Source organism: Balearica regulorum, chromosome 22 (assembly GCF_011004875.1).
Source record: "Balearica regulorum gibbericeps isolate bBalReg1 chromosome 22, bBalReg1.pri, whole genome shotgun sequence".
Classification (NCBI taxonomy): domain Eukaryota; kingdom Metazoa; phylum Chordata; class Aves; order Gruiformes; family Gruidae; genus Balearica; species Balearica regulorum.
Window position 1 is genome coordinate 6928355 of NC_046205.1, and position 21086 is coordinate 6949440.

General features: G+C 46.8%; 1 protein-coding gene across 2 annotated transcripts in view; it reads left to right on the plus strand.

The window, feature by feature from the left end:
* CSMD2 (CUB and Sushi multiple domains 2) overlaps window positions 1–21086 on the plus strand; it is a 302970-nt gene that overhangs the window by 168018 nt on the left and 113866 nt on the right. For both annotated transcript variants that reach the window (XM_075773922.1, XM_075773923.1), the window contains exons 13-15: window positions 4085–4267; window positions 16236–16562; window positions 18775–18969. In XM_075773922.1, the coding sequence (XP_075630037.1) occupies window positions 4085–4267; window positions 16236–16562; window positions 18775–18969 (705 nt within the window). The remainder of the gene's footprint in view (window positions 1–4084; window positions 4268–16235; window positions 16563–18774; window positions 18970–21086) is intronic.

Genomic DNA, 21086 nt, shown 5'->3' on the forward strand with positions numbered 1-21086 from the left:
CTGGAGAGCTTAGTGTTAGAGCTGAGATTTCGCCCCATGGTGCTAAGAGGCTTAGGAGCTCTGCAGAGCTGGAGCCTGAAGATTTCCTCTACCGACCTGTCTGGTTTTAATCAAATCGGTGCTACCCATGGCGTTTGATGGGATGAGCTTGCTGGGTTTCCACATCTGTTTTTACGTATATGTAAATACAGAACTTTCTATATAGACACCTGCATGGAAGTATGTGTGTCAAATTGGGAACAACAATAACATCTTAAGTTGCCTGATCCTGGGATACTTGGGGAAGAAATACACGGGTCTGAAACTAGTTCTGATGCCTCTGCTGTTCAGAGTTTGCTTTCGAAGCTCCCTGCCGTGGAGCCCCATCTCTGATTTTTGTCTAGTGAAATGCTCTCAGGTTTCACTGACCAGCCCGGATAACATGCAGGAAGTCTTCATTGATTACGTGTGTTTATTTTTTATTTTCTTTAGGTTCTACATTACCTAACCCTCCAACACTGATGGTGGAAGTGTATCAGAAAACTTAGTGTTTATATCTTTCCTACTTTACTTTTCCATTAAATGTATTGACTCATGTCATGAAACACTAGCACTGAAATACTGCTGAACCAACAGAGGTGAAGACTTACAGCTTTTCATGTGTTGACCTGAACTGCTCTCAGGGTCACCTTACTTGTATTTAAATCTCGTATAAACCTTAGCGGGAGAGATTTGACGTTATGCCACAGGGTTTTAATGAACCTGCTAGACTCGGTTTCTGTATTTGCCCTGCAACAGTGGTTTTAGATGGGGGAGATGTGACAAAGAGATGCAGAAAGGGCCTTTCCTTAGCTTATCCCCTTCTCCTCATCGCGTTTCCTCTTTAGATCCTTTTTTTCTCATTGTTGGAATCAACAAAAAGAGCTAGGCAAGAGAAACACCCTGGTCCTGGTTCCTTCAGATACAGACCTAACGCTATTAACTCGCATTACTTCGAGCAAAGTTAATTCATGTACAAAATAATGTGTGTGAGGTTAAATGTATTCTTGAGGGTCTTTTCTGACTAGAAGTAACATTTCTGTGATTTCCTCAGGAATGGCCTCTAAGTGCTCACAGATCCCCCATCTTGTGCCTGTTTTTTCCCAGAAACTAAAGTTTTGCTAGCGCAGTGCTTGCTTGCAGCTCCAAACCCTTCGTTTTCCTCCAGAGCTGAGTCAGGCAGGAGCAGAAATTCCCACGGCACCCCAGGAAAAGCGTGACCTGAATTTGGGGTGCCTGCAGCGTTCCTGTGCAGCTGCGTGTGTACAGGAGCAGAGCCGGAGCGCTGGCGCTCCCCAAAGCGGCTCCTTGCCCACGCGGGCTGAGGTTCTCGCTCTCATTAGTCACTCCGAGGTGTAGGCTGCCTCCTCTGCGCTGAGCAAAGGGACCCGGTTTCCCCACCCACCACCAGAAGACAAATAGCATAAATAGCTGACGAGAAAAATTCCTGGTGAAACATTTTCTGTTAGAAAATGCTGTTTTGTCAAAATCTTATCTGCATGATATAATATTTGATGGAGAAGTTTTGAAAGATTCGTTTCAACTTGTTTCATTTAAATAATGTCAAAACAGTTGATTTAGATGTTCTTGTTTAGTTTTGACTTTTATTATTCTAATGTGGAAGTGATTTTACTTAAACATTCATCAGGAGAAAAAATGTTTCAATCTTATTGAAGTAACATGTTTTGATATATCTGAATCACTCATTTTTGGAATTTCTGCTCTGCTAAATATTTCATGAATTTTACTGTGTATGAAAAGAAACGTAGGAACCAGGGGACTTTCTCAGGACAGAAATTCTATTTTGTGACCCTTCTGATGTAATAAAATGTGCTGGCTTTGTTCGTCTCCTGCTAAGGAGGAGATCACGTGCACAGTGGAAAATGTGAGCTCCAATTCTTCATTTCTCTCCCATTCTTAAACCTGTGATTTCGGTCTGTCTGGAGAGATGGTCCAGCTGGGTTCGTGCAGTGTGACGCTGCAGAAGCTCACAAGCGAGGGGGGAGCCCGTGCAGTCAGAGAGCATCTCTCTCACCTTTAGTCTTTCTCAGCGGAGGGCCGAAAGGGAGTTATTTTTCTTTGCTTGGCTGCGGTTTTTTCTGAGTACCTGGTAGCCTGAGCATGTCCTCGTTTTTCAGAAGCAACGAATATGCTGAGCACTTGCAGCTCCCTTTGGCTTCTGCAGTAGCTGGAGCTGCCGAACATGTTTCCAGAGCCGCAGATAGGGCAGAGGGAAGATCTTCAGGTCTTTAACCTTGCTGAACCTGGTGGCCAAACTGCCCTGGGCTTTCGGAGGACAGGGCTGCCTCTGGAGCGAGGTGTGGGCAGGATGGTGCTGCCCGTCTGTGTGTTAGAGCTCCGTTGCTGCTCAGTGAGGAGCATCCTGAGAAGTGCTGGCACTTCTGCTCCCCGCGGGCTGGGAGATGAGTGCGTTGCTCAGCCTGGCCCCTAACGCTGTGTGCGTTGTTTTAGGAGACGGCCGGAGTGATGTCTGTTAGTGTCCCTCTCCTTCTGAGCAAACATCAGCCTCCAGGTACCGGGGCGTTCAACGCTCCCTTCCCCGGGGCACCCGGCATCGCAGGCGTCGGTGATGGCAGGACCTGGAGACGCTGGGTGGAAGGCACCCTGCGGGACAGCTTGCCATCGGCGTCCTCTCCTAGGGCTGTATTGCAAGATTTCAAGGCGTGGGAAGGAAAGGAGTAACAAAAATTAATTTTTAAAGGCTGTTGACTTATAGCAGAAAGCGTTATCGTTTTCCTGTGTTTCTGTCAGGACACAATGATACGTGTTTAAAATACGCATGCTACCCTTCGATCTTGTTACTATTTCTTGAGTTTCAAAGTTGAATTTCTTTTTCATGATTTGCACTATTTGTCTCCTAGTTGGTTTTTTTGGAGATTAATGTACAGTTCTGTGCTACTTTAATATCTGGACTGTTTTATTTTTTGTCCTTAATATGCAAGTACAAGTCATTTAAGATTTGGATTTTCAAACTCTGCAGGGAGATACATAAATCCTGGGAAACTGTTTTCACTGACAGGCAGAAAAAGAAACCTATTTCATAAAAACTTTAATATTAATATATGTTAAATTATTTTTGGGATGCTTCATTAACTGGCAGTAACTTTTTAGTTCAAGATGCATACAGCAGTAGCAGAAGCTAGGTGCCTTGTTGTGGCTTCTATTCAAAATACACCTGTATCCAAGTTGCCTGAAGTCAGAATAATAATGCGGTGCTTGTTGTTATTCAAACCAAATTGGAATATTAGATGGAGTAATGCAAATCTCGGATTATGCGATTTTCCTCTGTAAAGAAAATGTCATAAAAGAAGTTTCCAATTTGGTGTAAGAAATTGAAAACGGGGAGAAAAGACAGCGAGGCTGATCATAGATGATGGGGATAAAAACTAGAGAACGTGGAAGACGAGATGAATGTGATGCAGATAAATAATGTGGGAGCGCTAAGGAGGCTGTAAAGGAACGGAGTTTTGTAGCTAATAGTGATACTGAACAGGGGGCCCTTTTGAAATGAAATTGTACGGAGCAGAGGATAACAGAAAATCATGTCCATGGTTTACCTGAACTCCAAATACACGCGCAGCAGGAGATCAGCCGTATGTTTCTGTGCAATGAGGTGTCTGCTCTCTGCTTCAGGACCACGGAGAAATGGCAATGGGGGTGGGAAGGCGGGAGAGGCAGCAGACATCGCAAGCCAGCAAACGCACCCCAACCACGTCCCCTTTGCCGAAGGTCCCCTTTAGTGGCCTGCGGTCTGTCTGCGTCGGAAGTCCTTAAAGAGATGAGGATCTCCGTGGGTATCGCTGTATTTTTTGTTTAGCTGTGAGTAATTTCATAGTGAGGAAGCGGTTAGGAGAGTGACAGTGTAGAACTCCCGTGTTAAAGACAGATCTCGGCTGCATCCTCGGCTGCTGACCCCCCTTCCGCGTGAGGTGGTGCGGGGGGACGCGATGGCTTTGCCTGACAAGCAGCACAGATACACGGCGGGCATTGCACCGGCTCGGCGTCAGAGCCTTCCCCCACGCAACTTTTGTTTTTTTTCTTTCAGAGATTGACCAAGGGAGCTGCGGTGATCCCGGGATCCCAGCCTACGGCAGGAGAGAAGGATCCACGTTTCGCCACGGGGACAGTTTGAAGTTTGAATGCCAGCCTGCCTTTGAGTTGAAGGGACAGAAAACAATTACCTGCCAAAAGAGTAGCCAGTGGTCTGCTCAGAAACCAGTTTGTGTTTGTAAGTCAGTGAGGACACGGCTCTAAAGTATCTGCGGTGTGTGGTGAGGTGGTGACATGAACAGTAGGTCTGTGCTCTGCGGTTGGTACCCGGGACAGGGCAAGGACTCGCGGTGGCAGAGGTGGCACCGAGCTGCAGCTTCACTTACCCGAAGCCGTGGGCAGAGTTTGGTTTGGGTCCTCTCAGCAGAGAAGGGATGTGCAGTGGGGAGCAGCGCCCAGCTGGAGAATTGGGCTCGTGCTGGGACCGTGTGCTCTCCCTGCTCTCCCCCTCCGCCCTCCCCGGCGGTCTGGTTCGGATCCCTTCTGGAGAGAAAGTAGGGCTTCGGTGTCCAGAACAGGAGGCATGCGCACGCACAAAAAAATAAAACTTGATTCTGTTTTTGGCCACTTAATTTTCCTTCATTATGTGACGATATTCAGGCTCCCTGCTGCTGGACCTCAGTTTTTAATTTGTTGCATGAGTTCTCAGCAGAAGTAGGATATTATGCTCTCAGTAGTGACTAAGGGTAACGTTTTCCGATGTCAATGGGAGTTACATGCACCGTCCCCATTGGGTGTTAATGGCCTTGCGGTCCTTTGAAGATACACTAGGCAATCAGCTTTATTATATTCACTGAACCTTCACTCAAACAACGCTGTATTTGAACATTACCAAAACTCACAAAAGTATCTGTGTTTTCCCCAGTTTGTGACAAGCAAACTCTTCTTTTTGTCTCATCTCCGCTTATTTAGATATGTTACAGTCTGTGCTTTTGAGTGGACACTATGGTGTAGGGGAGTGAGACTGAACCTAATAAAAAAACTACCAAAGGAAGATTCAGCTGAGCAACAGGCAGAGGACAAAAGTGTGGGGAAAAATGGACAGAGAGAACGGAAATGTTGTTTTTTTTAAAGCGCTATTCAGTGTGCAGATAAATAGACACGCTAGTGGTAGATGCTCCAGTACGAAGCGCTCACTTGGAGCGTGGCAGGGCTTGGTCTGTACCGCAGAGGTTACACGGCTGGGGGGGTGAACCCTCTTACTGCAGAGCTGAGTCGGGGATCCTCGGAGCTGTGGGAGAAGCAGGGGCAGTTTGTGGGAGAATGTGGGAGATGATTCAATAAGTGCCTTTCTTTTCAAACGCTAAACTCTGAGCATCTGAGCCTGTCTGTCTGGGGACAGGAAGCAATCACTGTGTGAGTTTTGCCTTTTCCAGGTGCCATGACTCCCTCCCTACTTGGTTTTCTCTAAGCAAATCGGCGAAAGATGCTGATGAGGAAAATGGAGTTTCCCTGGTTATTTTTGGAGTGGGAAGTGTTAGACTGTTTCTGTGTTTAGTGTCAGTTGTTAGGTGGTTGGGTTTTTTTTGTTTCCCAGTTGTTCAGGTGCATTTGAAGAGCTGATGGTTTGGTTGAGGTTCTTGCTGACAGTTTGCAGTGAAGCTAAACCCAGAGTTTGTGCCCAGGATGAGAGGATTCGATCACAGTAGTATAGAAAGGAGACTTTCCAGTAAACTAAGATTATTTTTTTTGTAGATATATACTGAACGAGGGCATCAAATCAAGCCCCAATCAGCAATCCATGCAAAGTGTAGCACAGACATGAATCTTTTAGTTAAAACAATTCCATTGTATTCTGTTCTCTGCAGCCCTCCGGCTTTGGATATTTATGAATCAACAAGACAACACGTAGGTAGCGGAAAAAGTATTTCATAGCCCTCTCTATACCTCCCCTGCCTTTATTCTAGACAGCGTCATATTAGTGTGCATGAATCAGAAGAGGTGAGATGACAAAATGTGTAACCTGGCATGAAATCTGTAGTGGGATTAGTGACAACTCTAAGCGTTGGAAGACCATTGTATGTGTTGGGCATGAGGTGGGAAAATAAGGTAACCCGATTTATGTGCTGCTAGTTGGAATATGCAAACAATTCACTGCTGCTGATTCTGGCTGCAAATGCGTGACGAATGCAGACAGAGATTAAACAGCGCGTTGTGGTGCATCCTGCTGTCCCAAGCTAATGATTTATGAGCAGACAGAATTTATGGTGGAGAACTCATTTCCTGGGGCTTCGATGACAAAGCAACACAAACCATTTAAGTAACGCATCTGCTTATTGCAACGGATTCTTAATTCATGCCTGTCTGTGTGCCTTCATGATAATAGAGCTTCCATCTTCATCCTCGTTGTTGTCATTGCATCCCTTAACCATCCAGGGTGAGCACATAGGGCACTTGAAAAATTTTGCAAGACTTCCTAGTGCATGTCTTCTGCAAACCCCTTACCAAGCAAGGTATCCCTGGCGTTGCTGTGTGTGTTCAGATTATCTCTGCTGATCTGAGATACTTGAAACAACTACGCAGGAGCCTGGGAACCTGTAGTACTGCAGCTGGATGGGCAGCACAGTCGTCTGTCTGTGCTCCGGGCTTGGTGGCTGCTGCTGTGCAGTGTGGGTGTCTGGGTATCGGTGATGACTGGATCCTGAAGACCTCTCTTTCTCCCTGTTCTGCAGCACCTCGTAGAATCAGCTTTGTAGTTACTGTTGTTCACTCTGACGCTTGCGTTTTCAAAGTTACAGAACTGCGGCACCTGTGAAAGGCTGAGGCAGTTCTCATAACCCAGGAGAACCCGAGCCGTTGCTCTCGTACAGAGCTGTGTTCAGTCTTCTTGCATCCTTGAAGGACAGCAAAATGGGCTTAGGGGATGTCATGTGGATAAATGTTACCTACGGAAAACCATTGTGCTGCTCAGATGAAGTTTGTGCTCTGATGGTAGGAACTCATAAGGGATATAATATTCAAACTGAAGTCCACAGTTACCTTGTGGCTGAGGAGATTAAGCAGCTTCTGTATGGGGAACCAGCCCATAATTACAGCTATAACGGGAGGCCGGTGAGTTGTTCAGATACTGCAGTGAGAATGATGATGAAAGTCTGGATAGCCGTAGCCGGGGAGCGGGGCGTTTCAGCAGTGCCATAACTTTCAAATACATGGTTGGAATTACTGTTTAAACATACTCACGTATAGGAGGGAAAAACTCATTATCTGAATTTTATGTGAACTATTGCATGGAAGGCCCTACTACAAAACATTTTCTATGACCAAAATTTGTTTCACGAGGTTTATGTTTCCTTGCTAAGGAAAGGAAGAGTTAACATCCCCTTTGCAGGGGGATAGTGCTCTCTGAGGGCTTCTGCTGCGTTCAGTAAGTCTTACAAGGTTCTTTGCTATTCCTCTCCAGCAGCTCCCCCCCTTCCCTCCTCCTCCTCCTCCTGCCTGCAGCCCTGTCCCTGAGAGCCTCTGACCTACAGCTCCTGAGTTTTCAGTCCTGCACCGTTAGCCGAATGGTTAACTGCCGCCAAGCAGTGCCGTCATTTTACGTGAGACATTATGGCATAAACCGTCCTGACAATATCCGTCCTTTGTAACCAGCTCACTGAATAAAGGCAAAGGGGGTTGCCTTGTTTTAACCATCCTCTGCCAGTTGCTCTGGGAGGGTCATTTCTGAAAACAACTTATTTTCTGGTACAAGTTTAGTTTGTTGATCTCAGACTCGCAAACTTCAAGTTTTCTGGACCCGTCATGTGTTCTGAAGGTGAATAAAACACGGGGAAATAAACCAGTACGTGCATTCGGATTGCATCAAGCAAACCTGAGGGTGGAGGTTTCGGCACTGAACCGGGGGGCATTTGTTTGGCGTCGCTTGACTGCAGCTCCGCAAAGGCTGGGGATAAATATGTGTGTGTGCACGTGTGTGTGCACGTGCGCACGTGTATGTGTGTTTAAACGGAGGGACTGTCAGTTGAGTTGTGCTGTTCGAGTACTGCTGGTCTCCTCCAGGCACGTTGTGTCTGTTGGTCCGATAGTCGTCACAGGGCTCTTGGTCTTGCTTTAGGATCTTCACTAGTTTCCAGTGACTTTGTTGTGGTATCGTAAACTCTCTTTGTATTACAGACCTGCTTAGAGCAGTAGGAATGCGTAATGCTCCTCTAAACAGAGCAGAAGGCATTTCCCAAAGCATTTCCAATTCAAATTATGTTAAATTGTGTGTTTTCTTCTCTGGCTTTGGAGCAGATGTTATGCTTTCTTCCCTTCCTGTTCACTCGAAAACCTCACCCACAGCCCGCTTCTCCTCTCCGACGTGCTCGCACTTGCCGTGCCGAGCGCTGGGAAGCGGCAGCGCCGTGCCCACCAACGCTGGAGAGCTGTGCTGTCTCGTTGCGAACGGGGCATTGCCTCTCGCGGACCGAGCTGAGCACCCACGAGATCCTTGGCGTTGTTGAGGGCTGTCGTTGAGCCGGCTCCAGGAGGAGGTGGGCACGGCCCAGGACCCCCGGCCTTCCGCGCAGGTGTACGGCACTAACACAGCGGTCCTCTTCGGAGGCTTCATGATTTGGTGCATTTTTCCAGACTTTTAAACATCTGATTTTCCTTAATAGCAGTATGAAAGCTCTCTTCTCCTTAGTGGTAATTATTCCTTTTTTTTTTTTGTTAATTCCATATTGGCCTATTATACCTGCTGAATAATCTTTGCTCCTCTTTGTAAAGATTGCAAATTTTAGTTTTGAGCTGAGTGGCTAACCTTTTGTGTGCACTGTCTGGTACAAACATTCAGGATTAGTAGCTGGAAATGCAAAGTGCAATAGATGTTTTCCCAGCTATGTACTGAACAGAACCATGTAATTTTACATCACTTGACGAGGTTTTCATTTAGCTCTAAATTAAATAGTCAATTGGTCATTATTTTCTTTCTCTTTCTTTTTTTCTTTCTTCTCTTTTCTTCTTTTCCTGCCCACTATTCACAGCAACCTATGGAGTCTTCCCTATGAAGAGTAATTTGGAGAAACGTGTGTCTCAAGTTAGCAGTGACAAAAGCATGGTTTTCCTTTTTAATAATAATAGCTTCTTAACAGAGAGAATCGTTAACCCTTGGAGCAGCCTACTGAAGGCAGCGATGGGTTCTCCATACCTAAACATTGATAGATTGAGGTCGGATGCTCCTTTCTGGAGACCTGTAGGAACCAGGAGCTGGTTCATAGTCTGTATTAAGGAGGTGGGTGGTTAAGATGATCAGAATGATCCTTTATTATCCATTAATTCTTTAATTGGAAATTCCCAAAACTTTTCTTTTACAGGAATCGATACTTTTTTTGTTATGGGGGAGTTGTTTAGACTTTTTAACTGTAGCATAGGCTCTTGTTCTTCTGATGAAACCTGATCCTTTGTGTGCTCTTCCTATTATTTCTGTTATTCTTAATACCTCTTACTTTTTGCAGTGCTGATGGAACAGTTTATGTTAACCCACAAAATGTTTCTCCCTCCTGCTGTAAACAGGTTTCCTTTTTTCTAGCTGACATTGGTCTTGTTTATCTGCTTGTAGATGCAGTTGCTTTTAGTGGATTTTTGAAGTGTAGGGATTCTATTAATTTTTATTTCCGAGCTATTTTGATGTGTGCGGGTTTTTATTTTTTTGATTAATGCTTTTATGAAGCACCCTGATACAATTTTCCCGATATAAATGGCAGAGACACTCTGACTATCTCTGCCAGATGGGTTGGGAAAGGGAGCTGGTAGCTAACCTTACCCTTAACCACAACACGCCAACTCCGACCTCCGCAAAGCGCCCGGTCGCATCCTGGGCTCGTGCAGCTGAAAACCTGCCAAGAAAGGGGCTCGTTCCCTGCTGAGGCCACTTCAGGGCTTAGATGGTTTCTGCACGTGTGCAACAGATGTGTGTCCTTCAGGGACCCGTTAACACCTCCTGCTTGCCCTTGATCCGAGCTGGGTTCAGAGCAGCAAATCGGCGGCGAAATGCTCCTTATCTGCAGCCTGTTCCCCTGAGCCGCCGAGATCCGGTCTTCCTCTGGCAGTAAGGGAAGCAAATTAAATGAAGGCAGGATTACCATGATCTCTATATACGTGCGGGATTTGTAGCTTTTGTTAACAACCTTGTTTCACGGTTGCAGCCGGGTAAGACCATTCCCTTCTTAATTTTAAGCAGGGCACTCTCCCTCAAAGCCCTTGCTCTGCATTGCAGCCCCAGTTTGTCAAAGCGCTGAGATTTCAATGTTTGCTTAAGTAGACATACATGCTTAAGTGTTGTACTGAGCAGGAATGCACTTAAGCACCTTCTTAATTATAATGAATTGTGTTCTGATTGTCCCCCATGAACTCCCCAAGCATTTTTTTGGGGTGCAATTTATCTGAAAAATTTCCATTTCCCTTGCTGTGACTTTCTAAGGGGGCTGCTTAACCAGTCCCTTCTGCTCTTCCTTGAAGTTGCACATCTTCCAGCGTGCCGCTGCTCGGCTCTCTTGCCGGGTTTCCCTTGGTGTCAGTGTCTGAGGAAGGCTGAGGTCCACCTGGGTCAAACCAGAGCCTGTTTCCTCCTTGGTGTTACTTTATCAGTGAATTCTGTCTAACAGCTGTAGAGCCAGAAGAGCGAGTCTCCTGCTGTGAGCTGCTGCTCCTTGCGTTCTCTTGGTCCCTAACAAATTGTCAGGGGCTTGGGGTCCTCGTGCAGCCAGCCTGGCTCGGCAGGAAGGTTGCAGCGTTAAGGCCAGAGGGCGCAGGATGAGGCTGTGGTGGTGATCCAGCAGATGTGGCCAGCTCTGGCATCCTCAGCGGGGATGCTGCTCCTGCAGAGAGAGCCGGCGCGTGGGGAGAGCCGGGGCAGAGGACTTCGCAGTGGGGTCAGGCCGCTTTGCTGCGCACACAGCTCGCCGGAGGTGCTCCCAGCTGCTCTCTCAGCGCTCGTCGGGAGGATGCAGTTTATTGGGTTGTCTCCATGCTTGTTATTTTACTGATTGAGTCAGTTGAACTGTTACCCTGATAGGGTTTCATGCTGCTATAAATGAGCTGTCCTGTGCCAAGGCATCTGTCCGTATTCCTGACAGCAGTTGCTCAGTGTGATGGGTTGCTTCTCTTTACACGAGTCTGAATCTGAATGACACTTACGGGTTTTATCAGGCAAGGAGGTTGTCTCTGTCCCCTTCCCCTATCTCTGCATCCAGAAAACGGGAACGCAGCGTCTGTTATGTTGCCATCTTCAGTGGGGTCTGCAGGGAAGTTCCCTTACGCCTGCCGTGTTTTACTTTAATGCTTTACATGTGGGGTTGGTGTTTGAGAAAGCTGCAATGGGACGTTTCCAATTTGCAGGCAGAGTCGATGTGTGCAAGTTTTATCTTTAAGGCTCTTTCTGTTGCTCCTCGCAAGCAGAGCTTCGCGTGTGGCTGAACCTGCCCGCGCATCCCCTGCTGCAGCAACGTGCAGCTGCCGTCACCCCACTTGCAGTTGCACGTTTCAGGGGTGCCTCGCCCTTTCTGGGGTTACAGCAGTTGTCTGTCACGCACTCAGTGTGCCGAGACCGTGGGACTGTGTGGAAAGTCGAGTCAAGTCCCAGCCTGTTGCGTGAGCAGCTTCCAGCCCGCAGGAGACGAATGTGTCGCAGCAGCTGGCAGATGACTCCGAGCGCTGCAGCAGAGGAAGGATGCTCTGCTAAACCACGAAGGACCAAATCGAGAAGGGTACATAACAAGACTGTGAGACTGCTTTGGGGCTTTTGCCAAAAAGTGACAATTAAAATTCCGTCGTCTTGTGGACGCCACCACCGATTCCCAAGAGAGACTGCAGGGAGGGGGAGAGTTCCCCTTAAAATAAACAGGGGCACACAGGAAAGGATCTTGTCTTTGTGCAGAAGCCCTGGAGCACCTCCTGAATAACAGATGGCTGCGAAACCCTGGCAGAGAAGCAGCCCAACACTGTCCTAGCGGGGATCAGCATCTTCCAGTAAGTTTAAGAAACTTCTGTTATCCCTGGTAAACCAGTTGCTGTTCCAGTTTTGAGTGGGTAGAAATGAAACCTGCTTTGGTATTGTAGCGCTCTTCCACACGCACAGAGGCTCCTGTACAGTCTATTTTAAGTTCACTGGTGATATTTTCCTCAAGATCTGGTCCCCAAACCCTGCCTGCTTTTCATTATTCTTACCATACCTGCTCTCCCGCCCCCGGTTAGCCGCACGCTGGCAGTGACAGCTACTCCATCAGAGTAAGCTGAAGAGTTTGTTGCTCTGAAATACAAAAAAGTTCTCCCAGTTAATATTTGCTCTAGATTCCTTTCCCTCACCTCCCACTTGCCTGTTGGTGCCTCAGGGTTTTAAGAAGGAAAATGCATTGTGATGCAGATGTGTTTATTGAAACAGCAGATATAGAAAGGAGAAAATACAAAATGTAAAGCGCTTTGCTTCGCAGCTGGAGCAATGCCCTGAGCTTCCAGCACTGTTAACTATTGGGGACGTATGCTTCCCCGAGTGAGGCATGCTGCTTACTAACCGGGTTCCTGCTGAGGTCCTATTTTTCCAGTCCATCACCAAGCTATGCCTAGAGGAGGGATCTTCTTAAATAGGAAAGGTAAGGCAGAAAATCCATTACTGTCTTCAAGCTCTCTCCCAAGTGGTCAGAATCTGTGGGAATGATACCTAAAAGCTGAGAAGTCAGGATTTCTTATTGTTTCCATGGAGACTGAAATTGTTACAGTGATTCCCTGCTTGGTTTTCAGCTCGTGAACCTGGTGCCTTTCCCATTCCTGTGCGTCGCCGGTGTGCCTCCTCTCCAGGATTGGCCCTGGATTCTCACGTGCAGGATGAACAGGGATGGAGCGTCCGGGGCCACCAGGCATGTCTCGCAGGAGACGCGGGACCGTCTCTGAGGAGGCAGAAGAAAAGAGAAGCAAGTTCTGCTTGGACTGACCAGACAAGTGCAGAAATTGCTCCTGGCTGAAGGCGCAGGAAGAAGCAGCGGTGCTGGTGGATAATCGACGGATGCCTCCGTGTTCAGCTCAGCCGTGAGCATCACACTCTGGGACCGTGGGGCAGTGCCCTCGTGCCACAGCCACGTGTCCCGCTCGACTTGCAAAGACGAGAAGCAATAAGCTGTTTGTTCGCTGTTTTACTGCTCCAAATAAAGGCGGAATCTTGATAATGTTTGCGATGACTTGAATAAATACCTTGTACTCATTGGTTAGTGACGTGGGTGTCTCTGGCTTCGGTAGGTACTCTGTGTTTCTGCTGAGTTTTGCTGTGATTGATTCTGCTGTATTTAATAAAGGGATTTTTCTTATTGCTTTTGCAGTACTTGATCAGTAATAGCAATTATTGACAAAGATCAGTATAGGCTTATAACTTTGAACATATGCTATGCGCGTAATGAACTGTCCTCTCGTAACATTTAAGAACAACAATGGTAAGTATTAATTTCAGTCTTTTAGCCCCAGGCCTCAGAGCCCCGGGTGTCCCTCCGTCGGTGATCCTGACGGACAGGCGGCAGGGCTGACCTCTGCCTGTCGTGTTCCGAGCGCCTGCTCGCTCCTCGGGGCGCTTCGTTCCTGACTCTCTCGGATGCACGGAGCAGCCTGAGACAGGTAGCACTCAGCTGTCTTTCATCTTCCTTGGGTACCATCATCTTCGTTCTGACGGCACGTTTCCCTGTCTGTGACATACTGTTAAACAGCTTCTGCTTTTCTCCGAGTGTCCAGCAAAGCACTTTGGAGAAAGCAGAGAGACTGACGTGGATCCCGGTGCAGCCCAGACCAGAAACCCCCTTTCACACTGAAGAAAATCCTCTCCTGCTTAAAAAGACAAAGAAACTCTACATGCCATGGACACCGTGATCTTGTTAATGAACCTCCCGGATCAGTTCTCGCTTCCTGGGCTGGATGTGACCCTCTGGGAGGCGAAGCCGAGCTCCCCGCTGCACCGAGGACAGCTCGTGCGCTGGTGCCCTGCCGCGGGACGTGGACGTGTGGGACGGTGGCATTTGTCCTACAGCCTGCAACTTGGCTGTCTCCTCCACGTGTTATTTCATGGAAAATTGAAATTGTCATTTACTTCCCTGCAGTGGAGACTTTTGGAGGTTTTTATCCGTTAGTCTTTTAATCTGTCATTTTGTTTGATCTAGCAAAGGTTAATTTTACATTATTCCCTCACTCTGCTTTTCTTTCTTTTGTCAGCGAGTTCTTTGTTGTTGTTATTTCCTGAAATGAGCCGCCAGCACTGTGCCGTAATAGCTGCGCTAGCAACTGTGTACCTCTCTGTTGCTGGCTGTGTGATACTGTAGGTCCTATATGAATGCTAATTTACCACTTTGGATTTAAAAATTTAGAGGAGATACCTGGCTCCTGTGAGGGGTTCCTACCACTGAGGTGTTTCTCTGCGCGTGAATGCATTTATTTTCAGTGACTATTCCTAGGCAGATTATACCAAGCTTATGCTGACAGAATTATTTGACAGCATCCCTTGATATTTCAGCATCTAGTAGAGAGCCAAAATCCTGAGGATATTTTGCAGTTTGTTTTCTCTTTAATCTGTTCTCTTTGCTGAGAGCAGGAAATAGATTGTGTAGCTCTTAGCCTTGATAATGTCACGGTAACGTCCATCTTATTTGATCTGAAACCATTAAGCGCTGAAGGAAGACAGAGGGAAAATAACAGAGGGAGGGTGAGCGTTGAACCAAATAATCGTATAAATGCCAAACTAAACCCAGTCTCATCCCCTGCGCGATGTTCTTTTGCCAGGAATTGGTGAGATGCATGTTCCAAGTAATGGGTTTTACCAAGGGTGGTGGTGGGGAAAAAGATGAGTAAAGCGTACGTACGTAAAATACCAAAAACATTGGGTAGGTGCCACTGAAAAGGCAGCCTTGCTTTTTCAAATTAACGGACCTTGTCAGCTGAAATACAGTATATATTGAAAACCCTTGAGAGCTAAAGATATTTTTCATATGCACTCTTCCCCTCAACTTCATTTTAAAACTGGTTTTAATTATTTTCATGGGAACGACAGTCTAATTTGATGCCTCTTTTTGGTAACACGCTAGCCCAGCAGAAGTCAGTGATTTATTTGTAACGGGCAGGGGAGCTGCCCCTACCCCTGGGCTGCAGGTCGCAGCTGCCCAGCGCTTGCTCCGAGTTATCCCGAGCCCCTGGGACAAGCTCGGGAAGGTTCTTGGGCTGTTCCTTGCCCAGTGCAGCAATGTCAAGACCAAAACCAACCAGCAGCCTCCGTTTTGCAGCGCTCATTTGGCACGGGTGCCAGCAGCTGCCCAAGGAGATAGGCAAAGGCAAATTGACTCACAGCTCCTTTTCAAAGGAGTTGACAATTTAGTCCTGTAGCATACAAATATTTAATCCAGGATGGGGATAGTCTCGATGCAGAGTTTGTCTAAATGTGGCGGGACTAACTGGGCGCAGTTACATCTGCTGAGGAGTGTGGGTGAAAATTGCATTTAGCAAACAGAAAGGTAAACTAAAACTGCAGATTTTTAAGTAAATCCTGAAAAGTCTGCGCTGCCCTGCAGTTTACCCAGCACTTTGAAAAGCCTTGGGTACGAATAGCAGCAGAGGAGCCTGGAGGTCTGCATGGAGTAACAGCCGAGTTGGCTCCTTACCTCAGGTTGTGTAGGTTGTGCTGAGTTGTGGCCCCAGCAGATGACATCTCTACAAAGTCTAACTCCTTCAATGCCAATTTTATTTTGCACGAGCTGTAGTCGCTCGTTTGCTGCCTGCGTAGGCTTCTCTCGGGGATACGCGGGAGAATTCACCTGCAAAATACCAAATCCCCATCTGGCTGAGTGACTCTTTCTTCCCTCAGTAGCAGGAACTCGTGCTCCGCTGTGCGCGGTACAAAGCCCGCACAGATGTGAGGAGGTGCCCTATTGCAAAATGGGGCAGTACTGGGCTGGAAAACTGGAGACCAACCAAAACCAGGACTGGAGACTGCTTTGAAGTCACTTCTTCCCCATGCAAATAAATCACTGACGTCTAGCAGTGAATGGAGCACTGAGCCCTTCCTTTCTTTAATTGTCTCGGAGAAGCAAAGCAGTTGGGAATTTGCAGGAATCGCCCGGCTTGAGGGATAAGAGGGAGGGGGAAACATGGCAGAGCAGCTTGTAGGAGCACCGTGCTGCATGATTGATGGTGATTTCTTATTGCAGTTTCCTGCTTTTTCAACTTCACCACCCCATCTGGGATTGTGCTGTCACCAAATTACCCTGAAGAATACGGAAGCAGCTTGCACTGTGTTTGGTTAATTATAGCTAAACCCGAGAGCCGAATTCACTTGGCTTTCAATGATTTTGATGTGGAGCCTCAGTTTGATTTCCTAGCCGTGAAGGACGGTGGGACTGCTGAATCTCCAGTGCTGGGGACCTTCTCAGGAAACCAGATCCCCTCCTCGCTGACCAGCAGCGGTCACGTAGCCAGGCTGGAGTTCCAGACCGACCACTCCATGGAGAAGAGGGGCTTCAACATAACCTTCACCAGTAAGTGCCCCATCCTTGCTTCTGGTTTTCATTTCAAGCTCTGAATTCTTGTTGGGGACTAACGGGCAAGAGTTAGATCTCACTAAAACCATTGCAAATCCAGAGTAAATCGGAAAATTGGAGATTACTCTAGGTTTGCAGTTGAGTAATTGAGGATTGGTTTCAAGGTTAGAGCTGATGGCGCGAGTTCTTTCTGGCTGTGAAGTTTCAGTGAAAGAAAGAGCTTGGCCCTGGAGTATCTGTCCGTGGAGCAGCGGGGGCTTCTGTCCACCCCTCAGCCTGCAGCTTGCTGCGTTCCTGGGCTGTCTGCTCTCCCTCCCCGTGCCTCCCTTCTGCTCGCTGAGGTGAGGCAGCTTTGTGGGCAGCTTGATGCAGATCAGGAAGAGCTGTTAGACCTCGGGTGGTTGTGTTCATCAGTCAGTGCTGTCATCGTTTGCTGACACCTGAAAGCACGCAGGACTTTGAAGATAAAGGAAAACATGTAGTGATGACTTAGAATACAAAGGATTGAAACTTCTACAGATGTATTTGGCTCCACCTAAGTCCAGTCTTCAAATCTCAAATGAATGCTGTGGTAATTTTATCCTCGTATTGTCCTGTAATTTTCTAAAGAGCATTATTAAACCTATTCAGCAGAACTGATAAATGACTTTGTTATAATAGCCTTTAGTGGCACAGCTAAATTAATAGTCTTTCTAGCTATGATTGCAAATCCTCTGTTTAAAAGAAAAAATCAGAGGTCTTAAGAAATCATTTGCCCCAGTACAGCAGGCTGAAGGCTCATCAGATGGAGTAGGTTGCGTGTGGTAGTATCACGTACCCAGGACTGAGTCCCGGATCCTGTACGTAGGGAGACGCCTCATCCAGAAACACTCCAGTACGTATCTCCGATACGTTCCGTACGCGTGTTGGGAGCTGTGCCTGTCCCCTGTATGAAGATGGTTTTAAGGCAGGTTTTTTATTGCTGTAAGTGACTCTTAAGTACGTGTGAGGTAATCTGTTCTGACTGCTTGAACTACCGAACGGGAGCTCCTGAGCCTTCCTCCAGCACCTTGCCACCCTTCCCTTCGGTTTAGGTATGAGAAAGGAGACAACATATTGCTACAAGGGACAGATACAAGAGCACAAGGAACAGATTCAGCTTATGTTTTCCCCTTTAGCAGTGTATATAACAAGGTATTATGAGAGTAACGATGCTCTGTAGGAAATCCAGAACTCATCTGAATTTGGTCAAGTGCATTAAAGATATTAAAAGCATGTGTGTGTAATTAATCTGGAGGCTTTAATCTTTCATATGCTGCTCATCTCTGAAGACCACCTCCTAGCATATGAAGATATAGTACATAATTATGCACTTAATGGGGAATTAAGGCTACAGACTTACTTTCTGATTGGTTGGCCAGCCCAGTTTTTAACTGCTGGAAAAGGGCAGGCCTTTAAACAGAGCTATGTGTCTGTGCAATTCCATACGCAACTTTTCAACACCTAGCAAGGTAATTGCTGCGTGTCCTTCATTTTATCCTGGTAACGACGACAAGCAAGGTCGGGGACTGCGTGGCAGTCAATCACAGAGCACGCCGAGAGGCCCCTTACTTTTAACCACAGGGCCTTAAAGCTTTCATTTTTTTCTCATTAACGGTTAACTTCTGTCCCTTCTACGCAGATGCGTGCTCTGCAGTATTTTTAGAGTTTTTAAAAATCTTTCTCTATTTTGAGTATTTGTGCATTTTCATATGTGAAAGGTTTCTGAGAAGATAACTTGGTTCTGCAGGCTCTTTTCTGGCCCCTGTATTTCAGCACCTCGTGGAGGCAAATGGTTTTAATCTCATCCTTCCTCTCCGAGTTTGCAAACAAGCACTTGCGGTAGAGACAGGGAACAGAAAAATCCAAGTGACTTCAACTAGGTGAAAAGTTGAGCGGCAGGAACACAGCCTTGGGTGTCCTAGTGGTTTAGAGAAGAGGGGGTGACATGATTCTGCCACAGACTTGTCCCTGTGCAACACAGTAGCTTTGCTGGGCCAAATTCAAGTCCATGCTGTTTGGTCTTCCCCGTGAGGACAGCCCGCTGTCCAGGGACAAGATCAAGTGCTATTGTCTCCATAGAAAAGACATGAAATTGTTGTGCAGTTCCTAAATTTGTGGTTCAACATGTTTATTTTTGAATTGGGCAGAGGAAACAAGTTATTCACTATTCTCTATCTTTCCCTCTTAGCGTTTAGGCACAACGAGTGCCCTGACCCTGGCGTGCCCGTGAACGGAAAGCGGTTTGGGGACAGCCTCCAGCTCGGCAGCTCCGTGTCCTTCCTTTGCGATGAGGGCTTTATTAGGACCCACGGCTCGGAAACCATCACTTGCATCTTGAAGGAAGGAAACGTGGTCTGGAACAATGCAGTGCTCCGATGCGAAGGTAAGTTTTACCATCTTTCCTACTAGTCTGTACGTGCACTCTGGAGGGAGAATGATCCCCTGGCGTTTGCAGCCTTTGGGGAAAAAAGGAGAATAGTTTTGTCTGTCAAGGTCCCGGTCAGATAACCCACGGCGAAGGTACGCAGCGCTGACCTTGCGGGAGACCTTCTGCCATCGCGTAGGCAGAGAGGTGAGAGTTGGTGGGAGCTGAAGGACTCTTGGACTTTAGTTCTCACCCTCAGCTTCTTGGTGATGGTGCTGGAAGGTGTTGTCTGCATTGAAGAGTTTGCTTAGGAGAAAGCGCCGGGCAAATCATCACAAGCACTGAACTCTGTTTTCTAATTTTTAGTGACATGAATGATGCGTATTATTTGAATTAACTCAGTTCTTGTTACAACAGGTGTTTTTCTAATAATAAAAGGCTTTAATTTACTGATGGCTAAAAGCTCCCCTACCACTCTTGTCACGAAGGGAATTAAAGAACAGAGAGATGTGGCGATATTTTTTCTGTCCTGATTTTTGATATGTGTAAAATGCATAATATTTATATAATGAAAGAAGCAAAAGGTACAGTTCTTTACTGTGAAAAGTGAACTCATTGCTGCGAACATTCGTACACACACATGTACCTTCGGTGTATCTCAGTGCGGTGTGTCAGTCCTGTGTAATGGACTCTGGCGGTCAGGAGCCAGGAATTTGGAGTTTGCATCTCTTTGCAACACCAGCTGCGATAGCCAACCCAGAAATGAGGGAGATGGGTTGAATTACGGAGTTCAAAGATTTTTCCTAGTCCTTTCAAGCTTCTACTATGGAAAAGAGAAGCGAAGAAAGAGCTCGTTAGAAGTGAAAGTCTTCCTCTGCCCTCTGTTCTCAGGGAAGCCATGCCCTGCACTGGTATTTACAGCAATTTGAATAACAAGTACTGTGCTATTGAGAAATAGTACTGTAATACTGAGAAATAATTTCAGTAATTGGTCGTGCATTGTTCAAGTGGATGAGCAGCAGAAATGGCAAATCTAGTCCATTGTCTTTCAGATTGAAAGAAGATACCAGTTGCGTTCCGTAACTTTTATGTAATAAGAACCTGGACTTTCTGTATTTTTGTGTAATTTTTCTTATGAAAGCAGCTGACAATGAAATATCTGTAGGTTTGATTCAGAATTTCCATTGTTTTCACAAGCATGAGCCTTTAAGTTTATGTATCTGTAAGTGTAGAAGAGAAATGCACATTAAATAATACATTTTTAATCAACTTTTATCTTTGGAACCTTTGATAACCTTATGCCATTAACTCGTGCTTTTTTCTCTGTGATTACAGTGGTGATTTCTTTGACTGACCTTCCAGTATGCACTTGGTTAAGCGTACATTTTAATTAGCCTTTTTAAACAAGGAGGAAGTATATAGATGTAAAATACTGTTTAGTGCTTGAAAAAATTAATGGGAAAGAGAGAGACCTGAAGAGTTGAAAGATGGATAGAAGTCCTGACAGGAAATTATGTAGCTTTAGGGCAGAAAGGAGCCTCTTGTTCCAAAATAACTGGTTCAGATCCAGTTGAGATCAACTGACTTTGATGCGGCGTCCTTCAGATCAGCAGGGAAGGTCTTAGGCCCAGACTTCCATGGGTAGTTAAGGTCACACCTCGCGTGAGGCTTCGTGGCCCTCGTGCAAAGCTGGCACTAGGGCTGGCCCCGGGCTGGTGCTTCAGCAGCTGCTCCGGAGGAGCAGGGTCGGTCCCCTCGTCCGCGAGGACTCGATGCAGCGAGTGCCGTGGGGTGACGGGCTCGGTCTGTGCCAGGGGAGCTCCCGGGGGCCGTGGCAGCGACGCGGTCACGCCGCCGTGCGTGGCCAGCACCGGTGACTTGGCTCAGCAGAAACACCTGGGTGAGGAGTCCTGCAAAGTGCTGGGCAGGGGGAACACAAACTCACGGGAGCAGACACGCTTTTCCATCCTGTCTGGTTTCTAAAGGACAATACGTGGCAGTTATTTGGGGCTATAGGATATTGTACCTCTGGTCCATCAGATCCAGCGTCCTTTTTCCAGAAAAGGTAATAATATGCCTTTAGCTTCTGAGATGGCACAAGGGACCACAACGTGGAATAAATGCCATAGTCTTGT